Source organism: Centrocercus urophasianus, unplaced genomic scaffold (genome assembly GCF_019232065.1).
Source record: "Centrocercus urophasianus isolate 14NV4802_14NV808 unplaced genomic scaffold, USGS_Curo_1.0 seq_1464, whole genome shotgun sequence".
NCBI classification, from domain to species: Eukaryota; Metazoa; Chordata; class Aves; order Galliformes; family Phasianidae; genus Centrocercus; species Centrocercus urophasianus.
The window spans coordinates 1-9,884 of NW_024884658.1; the positions used below are offsets into that span (position 1 = coordinate 1).

At 61.3% G+C, this 9,884-nt stretch overlaps 3 protein-coding genes across 4 annotated transcripts; 1 reads left to right on the forward strand and 2 right to left on the reverse strand.

The window, feature by feature from the left end:
- Positions 1-14: 14 nt before the first annotated feature.
- On the forward strand, positions 15-2,418 carry CA14 (carbonic anhydrase 14; the record flags this gene model as incomplete). The annotated part of the gene is made up of 9 exons (XM_042815282.1): positions 15-189; positions 279-421; positions 1,071-1,166; positions 1,256-1,322; positions 1,412-1,569; positions 1,640-1,766; positions 1,845-1,865; positions 1,943-2,027; positions 2,157-2,418. Coding segments are annotated over 9 exons (954 nt in total), but the record flags the coding sequence as incomplete, so codon positions are not given.
- Positions 2,419-2,420: 2 nt separating this feature from the next.
- On the reverse strand, positions 2,421-6,293 carry APH1A (aph-1 homolog A, gamma-secretase subunit). Of its 2 annotated transcripts, none has more exons than XM_042815281.1 (7): positions 6,177-6,293; positions 5,043-5,213; positions 4,686-4,759; positions 4,487-4,549; positions 4,270-4,397; positions 3,692-3,815; positions 2,421-3,270 (listed from the first exon to the last, which is right to left on the reverse strand). In XM_042815281.1, the coding sequence occupies exons 1-7, from the start codon at positions 6,287-6,289 to the stop codon at positions 3,206-3,208; spliced, it is 738 nt and encodes a 245-aa protein (XP_042671215.1). In that variant the 5' UTR covers positions 6,290-6,293; the 3' UTR covers positions 2,421-3,205. The 2 variants fall into 2 exon arrangements, with proteins under 2 accessions (XP_042671215.1, XP_042671214.1); XM_042815280.1 differs by having other exon boundaries at positions 4,487-4,609.
- Positions 6,294-6,532: 239 nt separating this feature from the next.
- Positions 6,533-8,877, reverse strand: LOC122158551. The gene is made up of 6 exons (XM_042815283.1): positions 8,810-8,877; positions 8,409-8,726; positions 7,744-8,010; positions 7,349-7,453; positions 7,124-7,197; positions 6,533-6,636 (listed from the first exon to the last, which is right to left on the reverse strand). Exons 1-6 carry the CDS (start codon positions 8,874-8,876, stop codon positions 6,586-6,588), a joined length of 882 nt encoding a protein of 293 aa, XP_042671217.1. The 5' UTR covers position 8,877; the 3' UTR covers positions 6,533-6,585.
- Positions 8,878-9,884: the final 1,007 nt, after the last annotated feature.

Consider the following 9,884-nt stretch of genomic DNA (forward strand, 5'->3'; position numbering starts at 1 on the left):
ACCTCACAGGTCCCCACGGGCAGCACCACTGGCCTGAGGGACACCCAGCATGCGGGGGCCGATCCCAATCCCCCATTGACATCGCAACGCAGCGGGTGCTGCCCGACCCCTCGCTGCCCCCCATCCGCCCCATGGGGTACGACCACCCCCTCGTCCCCACCTTCAGCCTCACCAACAACGGCCACACCGGTGAGATCGGGGTCTGGGGGAGGTGATGATGGGGGTCTCTGTGTCACAGCCCCGCTCAGTCCCCCTCCCCGCCATGGTGTTCCCTGCAGTGGTGCTGGCACTGCCACCCACCCTACATCTGGAGGGGCTGCCCCGAAGCTTTGCTGCTACACAGCTCCACTTCCATTGGGGTCACAGTGGTCACCCCGAGGGGGCTGAGCATCTCCTGGATGGGCGCCGGGCACCCGCAGAGGTATAAGGGGTGTGTTGGAATGGGTTTGGGTGTGGGAAATGGGCTCAGGAATGGGTATGGATGTGGGAAACTGTATGGGAACAGGAGTGGGAATGGGTTTGGGTGTGGGAAAAGGTATAGGAATGGGTAGAGGTGTGGGAAAAGGTATGGGAACTGGCACAGGAATGGGTCTGGGTGTGGGAAATGGTACAAGAACAGGTACAGGAATGTGTCCAAGTGAGGGAAACGGACACAGGAATGGGTCTGGATGCGGGGATCCACATGGGAATGGTTAGGGGTCTGGGAAACGGCATGGGAAAGATGTAGGAATGGGTCTGGGAAATGGGCACAGGGATGGGTGTGGGTGCAGGAATCAGCAAGGGAACGGGTAGGTGAAAGGGGAAAGGGAAAGCTGTGGGAAATGGCATGGGAATTGGTATGTGAATGAGTGCAAGCATGGGAAATGGGTGCAAGAATAGGTTTGGGTGCAAGAAGCAGCACGGATCCGGGCGTGGGGATGGGTGCAGGCGAGGGAATCGGGTGCACGAACAGATCCAGCTGCAGAAATCAATACAGAACGGGCCCAGGACAGGGGCAGGGTGTGGGGCTGGGGGAAGGCGTGGGGCACAGGGCACGGCCGGGGGGGGGTCCCAGCCCCACGGTGCTGCAGATGCACGTGGTGCACTACGACGCGGAGCGCTACGCCAACGCCAGTGAGGCTCAGCACCACGCGGCCGGGCTGGCCGTGCTCGGCATCCTGCTGGAGGTACGGGGAGGGGGACGGGACACCCCCCAGCCACCCCCCATCCCGACAGCACGGCCTTGAGCCCCTCCTCATCCCCTTCCTTCCCCCAGGTTGGCGATGAACCCAACGCCGCCTACGCCAACATCCTGAACCATCTGGGCAGCGTCCGCTACGCCGGTGAGACGCCGCGCGAGCGAGAGGGCAGCGCATGGGAGACGAAGGGGAGGGTGCAGGCAGGGGGAACCCCACGCTGCTGTCCCCCACAGGGCAGACAACGTCCATCCCCTCCTTCAGCGTGCAGGAGCTGCTGCCCGAGCGCCTGGACCGCTACTACCGCTACAATGGGTCCCTGACCACCCCACCGTGCTTGCAGAGCGTGCTCTGGACCGTTTTCCAGCAGCCCGTTTACATCAGCGCTGCTCAGGTAAAGCTTTGGGGCTTTTGGGGCTGTCGGGGTGAGGATGGAGGTCGCAGCCGCCCCGTTCCTGTTGCAGCTGGAGCAGCTGCAGGGCTCCCTGTACGCCACAGCGGTTGATGAACCCTCAGCTGAGCGCCTGGAGGACAATTTTCGGGACCCCCAGGACCTCAACCAGCGTCCAGTGCTGGCGTCCTTCACCAGCAGTGAGAACTGAACTCTGGGACGGATGCAGGGGACCCCACAAAGGCCCTCAGAGCTCAGCGCTGGCTCTTCTCTTGCAGGTCCCCAGGGGTATTCAACAGGTAAAGCACATCTGCGGCAGCTCTGGGGGGGTGGGGAGACCCCCCGCCTGCCCTGAGCCCTCTGGGGGGTCACGCAGGTGAAGTCATCGCCATCGTTTTCGGCACCGTCCTCGGCTGCCTCGGCCTCTTCCTCACTGTTCACTTCGTGAACAAACGGCTTCGGTGAGTGAGAGCCTCCCTTCTCCCCCCCGAGGAATCCTCACTACCAAAAGGCAGGGCTGGGGGGCACTGGGACCCCCCCCTCAAATCCTCACGGAGGGTCTCAACCCATTCCTTTCTCCTGTAAGGCAGCGCCCGGAGGACACAGGAGCAGGACGTCGTTTTCAAGGCCTCCTCCCGGCGCGTGGCTTCAGATGAGAGCCACCGACCCTGAGCCAGGAAGGACCCCCCCAGGAAGAGCGTGTGGGGCTCAGCCCTACAGAAGGAGCCCTGCTGGAAGTAAAGCCCCTTCCCAACCCCACAGCTGGCAGAGCAGGTTGCAGAGCACTGACCCCATTCCCCCCCCCCCCCCCCACTTCATCCCATCCCATAAAATCTCGGTGCCATGAACGCTCATCACTATTAAAAGGGTTTTACTCTGAATCAAAAAAATAATTTAAGACTCGTTCCCTCCCCCGATCACACAGCAGCTCCCAGACACTTGGAAGAAAACAATACAACAGAATGGGAGAGCAGCCAGCTGGGGAGGGCAGAGCAGCCCCCATCCCTCGCTGGTTACGGGGGGGGCTCTGTGGCCCCAAAACAACAGATATCATCCCAAAAACCAAAGGGGAATGGGAGCATGGGAGTGAGCACTGGGGAGGGGGGTGGTCCCAGAGTCACAGCCCAGAGCCCCTCGCTGGGGAAGGTGAGGGAGGGGGGTCCTCTCCCATGCCTGGGGGGCACCACAGCAGCCCCAGGGGCACCTGGATCTTCTCCCAGCGCTCACCCTGCAGAGAGACCCTGTAAAAGACTAATGGAAAGTCATTAACGAAGCTAACGGGAGCGCCATGGCCAGGAGGTGCCCACGAGGCTACAGCATGGCACCAGGCAGAAACTGCCCCAAAAGGTGCCCAGAGTGGGTGGCAGGGAAGGGATGGGACTGAGAGCAGAGTTTGTGCCGCAGCTCCAGGTCAGGGCAGGCGACAGGCTTTGCCCAGTGGGGCTGCAATGGGGCTGAGCTGAGCTCAGCAGAGCCGTCCAGGAGCTCCAGAGGAGCAAAGCTTCCCCAGGCTGCCCTGGCACCGCTTGGAGCCCCACAGCCTCAGCGTAAGTGAAGGCAGCACTGAGACCTCCCAGCTGCCAAAAACAGGGCACTTGGGTATGGAGGCGGCACAGGAAGGCAGGGCTGCCGTCGCTGCTCAGTCCTCAAAAGGCACCTGCAGTGCTGAGTACATCATCACTCTGCTGTCATCCTCCTGCTTGCCTGGGGAAAGAAAGGAAGAAGAGGGTGAGTGTTTCACAACAGGGGGAGCAGGGCTGGTTTTTTTTTGGGGGGGGGGGGTCTTTCTTGTGGCTTGATATAAGTCCCCCAAAAGCCAGGAGATGCAGCTGCTGCTTGGGGACAGACAGGCAGGTCCGGGTGACACCCATCCTCCCGCATCCCCTCAGCTGATGCTGCAGATGCCCAAAGCCCACAGACCTCCCTGCACTCTGGCAGCTGAGGCCGACCCACCAAAATGCCCACAGGGCACAGAGCCATACAAGATTCCGAGCTGGAAAGGACCCGTAAGGATCACCGAGTCCAGCTCCCGGCTCCATACAAAAATCAGACCCCAAACAACCCCATTTGGCCACAGTGACACCCCCGTATCGGGTGCCCCCTCCCTGCTCTGCCCACTTCTTACAGGAGAGGCACTTGAGGATGTTGTGGAAGGAGCCCCCAGCTGTGAAGAAGGCCCAGATGCCCATACAGAAGGTGATGATGTAAATGGGGACCAGGCTGGCCACGTACCAGGGGTTCAGGAACGTCTGCAGAGACAGAGAACAGTTAGGAACGTCACCTCCTGCCAGCCACACCGGGCACCTGCAAGGCCCTTGTGAAATGGCTGCAGGGTGTGTGGAAGGGGGAGCCCCCTTGTTATGCAGCTGCCTCCCAACATGGCAGCGCTCTGTTAAGCCTGGCTAAAATTCCTGCCTGCAAGTTTCCCACCAAGGGCTTAGCAAATAATCCTCCAGCTGACCTGCAGCCCTCCACTAACCCTGCTTAAATCCCACGTCCCCAAGGCACAGCAGAACAGGCTGCCCTGGCCACGAGGTGCACAAAAGGGACAGGATTTGCCCCACGCCTCTGTGGCAGAGAGGGAGCCTGAGAGCCCAGTGGGGGTCCCTGCAATCCCCTCGCTGCCCCCAGATGATGACGTCTGCTTTACTTGGGGGTCAGCTTGTGGTGCAGAGGCAGTCTGCTCCAGTGCACCAAACTCACCAGCCCCGACGTAACGAGGTGACTGACAACAACCAGCCCCAAGCACCAGTAACGGCGTCTTTCGCAGGCGTCGAAGAAAATCACTCCCCAGAAGGTGTGGAGCAAAACAACAGCCATGGTAAGGAACGCTGTGGGAAGAGAGTGACACAGAACCCCTCAGAGCCCCCCACGCCTCCCTGCTGAGGTGGGGCAGATCCAAGCCAGCCCCCAGCCTCACCCGAGGTGATGAAGTAGTATGGCGAGTCCCCATGGATCCCGACGATGCCCGGCCCGATGGAGTCTGCCAGGATATTAATGACTGAGAACACGCCACTGATGATGCCAAAGGACAGACCTGACACTGCAGAGGGGGACAAGGACATCAGGGCCGTGCTGTGCGCTGCGCCCGCCTGATGCCTGCTTGGTTCCGTGCTCACCGTACGCCATCTGCTTGAGAGAGATGGGCGACCGGCCGTCCTCGCTGATCGTCGCCAGGCCTTCGTCTGCTTTCCTGCTTGGGCAGAAGGGAAAGCGTGAGGAGGTGGGGAGAAACGGGGCCTGCGTGGGGATCTGCCCTGCAAAGGGAGCTGCGTCAGACAGGACGGGAAGTGGTGGTTATAAACAAGTTTGGAGTGAAGGAGAACAGCGCCAGTGCGGGATCTAAGGAGGAAGAAACTTGTGGATAAAAATCAGAGCTCAGCAGTGACCACAGCTACCAGAAAGTCACTCAGTACACAGCTTGAGAGGACCCAGGGTGAGGGAGCAGGGAGCGCTGCCCATCGACGGGCCCTTACTTGAGCAGCTTGAAGTAGGCAAATCTGAAAGCCTCCTGCAGCAGGACGGAGACAGCGGCCCCAAAGACAAGGAGGCCATACTGAAGTCTGGCATTGCCCTGGTCGCTGAGATGGACCGAAATGAACCAGATGAGAGAGGCCAGGAGCAGCGACACCAGCCAGAAAAACGCTCTGCAGAGAGAGAACAGGGAGCTGAGACAGGGAACCCCGGCAGCACTCAGGATCTGGAGGTTAAGGATCGTGCAGCTGTGACACGCTGAGCCATCAGCTGCTGCTGTGGTTTGTCTTGGCTCCAGGTCAGCACAGGAAGTTTTTGGTGGCAGAGTTTTTGCTGTTTGATCATTGCCATGTGAGACATGACGATCTGCCTGAGGAAGCACACAGCTGAAAATCAAACAGACTGGGAGACCAAAAACCTTCCTTTCTCTCTCGGGGCCACATCAACCTTTTCTGCAGACAGCTGCTGCCCTAGGAAGCAGGGAAAGCTGTTCGGTTCTGCACCTCAGGAAGGCTCAATCGAGGGCCTGTCCTTGGACAGATGAGCACAGGGAGAAAGGCACGGCTCACTCCTGCCTCCTTCCCAGACAGAGAACCCTGCATTAAGCCATGGCAGTGGCAAAGCCCTGGCAGGAGCCGTGACCTGGGGACCAGCAGCACCCCGACAGACAACACCTCCCCTGGGAGATGGGGGGAGGAGGAAACTTGGGGGGGGGTCTTAAAGGGCTGTGCCACCAGACCTGCCCCAGTAACACCACCAGGCCTGATAACAGGGCAGGTCGGAACCAATCCAGGCTCCTGTATCCCACGGAGGGGAGGCTTTGCATCCCTGCTGTGTCCCCACCCGTCCCTCCACGCCCCTCCAAAGACCCCCAGAGCCACCAACACCCCCCAGCCCCTCTCCAACCCCACCCGACAGCACCTCGGACCCCCTCACGACCCCCCCAGCCCCCCAACGGCTCTCCCACACCCACCTCAACGCGCCCTAAAGGCCCACTCTGCCCAATCCCCCCCAGCAGGTCTTAACCCCCCCCCTTAAAGGCTCCCGGTCTCCCAGACGACCCCCGTGGCTCCCAGCAGCCCCCTAAGCGCCTCCCCACGGGCCTTAAAGCCCCCCCCCCCAGGGTCATCTCTCACCCCGCCACCAGGATAATGACCCGCAGCGGTTCCGCCGCCACCGTCAGCAGCACGAGGGCGAGCGCGGGGCCGAAGGCGATCCCGGCACAACCGAAGAAGACGGCGGCCCCCATGGCGGCGGGGGGGGGAAGGGGAGGGGAGGGGAAAGGAGGGGGCGGGGCGAGCGCGGGGCACGACGGGAGTTGTAGGCCGGAAGAGAGCGAGGAGCGAACAGCGCCCCCTTGGCGGTGGGAGGACTCGCAAAGCGTGGGGTCGTCGGGGACGTTTTGGGGGGCGGTGCGGGGACGGAAAAAGAGCAGCGCGCTGTGGGCCGGGCTGTTTTTGAAGCTTAAAGGCTTTTATTTGTTCATCTTTAGGTAAAGCGGGCGGGGAAACGCCAGCACGGTGTTGGGTTTGGGGTCTGGTGGTGTCATGGCGGTGGGGGTCCGGATAGGGTGAGGTGTGCGTACAGCAGCTCTCCCTGTGGCACCGACGCCGTCACTGCGGCTCCGGCCCCACGATGTCCCCTGCACCGCCTCCACTGACCCCAACGCCCCCCACCATACCCACAGCCTCATTGTCCCCCCCCGGCAGTCCCCCACCATCCACCCATCAACACCCCGTTGCCACCCATTGCCCCTCATTGCCACCCCATTGCTCCCCATCATCCCCACACCCCCCAGCTGCCACCCACTACCACTCATTGCCACCCATTGCCCCTCACTGACACCCCTTTGCCACCCCACTGTCTTCCACATCCCCCCATTGCCACCCATTACCCCTCATTGACACCCCATTGCTCCCCATCATCCCCCACATCCCTTCATTGCCACCCATTGCCCCCATTGCCACCCGTTGCCACCCACTGCTCTTCATTGCCACCCATTGCTCCCCATTGCCCCCCATTGATCCCCACATCCTCCCATTGTCCACCACTGTCCACCTCACTGCCCCACCAGGACCCCCACCTGTAATCCCGGAGGCTCCAGGACCGTTGGCTGATGGCCTGAAGAAGGGACAGGAACGTGCTCCCAGCACTGGGCTGCAGTGATGGGGAGGTGGAGGATGGGGAGGCATTGAGTTTGGGGGGAACTGAGGATGGCAGAGTGGGATGGAGAAGCCCCAAAGGGGTGCACAGGACAGTGGGGGTCAGCAGGGGCAGGAGGACACCCCATTCCTGCCCCACTCCTTACCAGCCCGTGCAGGGAGGAGGCAACGGGCACTGAGGCAGAGGCTGAGCAGCAGCAGCAATATTCCAGCCACGGCCATTCCCACAGCGCTGGGCAATGGGCAGCCACCTGGGGAGCAGTCTGTGTCCCACCACTGACAGACCCCACTGTCCCCAAGGATCCTCCCGTGGACCCCCAACAGCCTCCATTAAGACTACAATGATCCCATTGCCTTCCCTCATGCCTCCACCACAGCCACCATGGCCCCATTGACCCCCACACCACTCTTCTCTGATTCTCACCCCAGCATTGCACCATCTGCTCTGTCTCAGTTTGCCCCCATGCATCCCAGCTGGAAGGAGCCACGAAAGGGAGTCACCCCACCCTCCTTTCCCCCCTCCTCCCAGCCCTGTGCTCACCCACAGCCTCATGCAGCTCCATGCTCCTCTGGATGTGGGGCCCAGAATCATTGAAGCGAACCTCACAGAGCCCCCCAGCTCCCCCAGGGCTGAGCAGCAGCTCTGTGCTGTTTCCCAGCCCCAGGACCTCCTGGGGACGGTCCCCCCCCGGCCTGGAGATGAGGACGGGGCCACCAGAGGCACCCACAGCACAGATTGGGCTGAGGGGGGACTGGGGGGACCAGCGGGTGGCCAGGACCTGCACCCAGCTGTGGGTCCTCCAGCTGTCTGCAGAAAGGGAGCACAGTAGGGACCCCCACACAGTGCCAGTGGGTGTGGGGGGGTCTGTTTTGGGGAGGGATGTGGGGGTCACAAGTACTGGGGGAGGTATGAGTGTCCATATCAGTGGGAAGGACATGGATGGTGGACAAGCAATGGGGGATCTTTGGGGGCATGCTAAGTAGAGGTCCATGGGGGTCTCATCCAGTGGGGTGAGATGGGGGTTGTCGCATCCAGTGAGGGCAGGGAGAGTCCCAACCAACGGAGGGATGTGGGGGTCCCAACCCATTGGAGGGCATGGGGTGGGGAGGAAGCAGGGGGCTGTGTGAGATGGGGCAGACTGAGGGGTCCCCTTCAGTGCCTATGATGGGGTTCCCATCCAATGGAGTCCCCCCACGTCTTCCTACCTCCCACCAGCAGCACGGTGCCGTTGCTGAACTTCAGCTTGGTGGCGATTAAGTTTGCACAGAGGTACAGAGCAGCGTCCTTGGGCTGAGCAGCCTGGATGTGCAGCACAGCGTAATCCTTCTGATACTCACAGGAGAACACATCCCACCTTCTATCTATGCAGTTCAGAAGCTCTCGGGGCGGCTCTCCGGGTCTGTGTCGGAACCACAGCACTTTGCCTGCTCCATCCATCCACTTATCTGCCATGCATCTGATGCTCACCGCAGCCCCAGGTTCCACAAAGAGGACGGGATCCGGCTGCCACAGCTCCAGCAGCGCTGCAGGGACGGAACCGAGGTCACTGCCAGCCCCAACCCCCAGCACCCCGTGAGCGTGAAGCCCCCCCAGCCCCAACACACACCCGTGCACAGCGGCAGCAGCCCCACGGCCACCAGCACTGGATTGCAGCAGGAACCCCTCGGTGCCATCGGTGCGGCGCAGCCCTTCTGCAGGGCGCTGCTCAAAGCGTTGGCCCTGGCTGCAACGCCTCCCTCCTGGCCACGTGGACACCACGTCCCCATCAAAGTCACTTTTCCCCTATAAGGGCCCACGGTGTCCCCAGGAGGGTCTCTATGAGGATAGTGGTGTCCCCACACGGCTTGGATGTCCCCATAAGGGATGGAGTGTCTGTGTAAGGAATATGGTGTCCCACAAAGGAATCAACGTCCCCAGAAGTGTCACAGTGGCCTCATGAGGGTTTCAGTGTCCCCATGAGAGTCTCAGTGTCCCCATGGGGGTCACAGGGTTCCCATGGGGGTCTGTGTCCCCATGTAGGTCTCAATGTCCCCGTGAGGTTCTCAGTGTTCCCGTGTGGGTCTTAATGTCCCCATGAGGGTCTCAGTGTTCCCATGAGTTTTCTGGTGTCCCTACGAATGTTGTGGTCTCTGCAGGAGGATGATGGTGATCCCACATGGAAGTGGTGACCCCAGGAGTGCTGCAGTGTCCCTGTGAGGACAGTGGAGTCCCCATGAGGTTGGACACCCTACTCCGGGTCTGCAGGATTGCACCCCAGCTCCCAACCCTGCTGTTGCTGTGTGGGACTCACATTTGGGGGTTGAAAACACAAACATTCGTTTTTTTAGCCACTCCTGCAATGCTCGGGGCTGGAGGCGGCCCCTCAAGGACCCTCTGCCTCCCCTATGGGGTGGAGGGAGAAGGCAGTCCCAGCGCCCAGCACTGCAAACCACAGCGTGCTGCGGTGCCAAAGACCTTCTGGGGACGGCCATCCCCTCCCCACTGCCATCCTCGGGCTCTCACCAAAGTGACCTTTAAAGGACAAAGGACCGAAGGCAGTTTTGCTCCCCCAGCGCTGCCCGCCCCGCTCTGCTGTTGCGGTCGAGCAAAGACGACAGAAATGCTGCGAACCCGACGGCCTGAGGGCAGCAAGAAGGGTGGGGGACGGCAGTGACAGGGGCTGTGTGCAGCAAACAACAGAA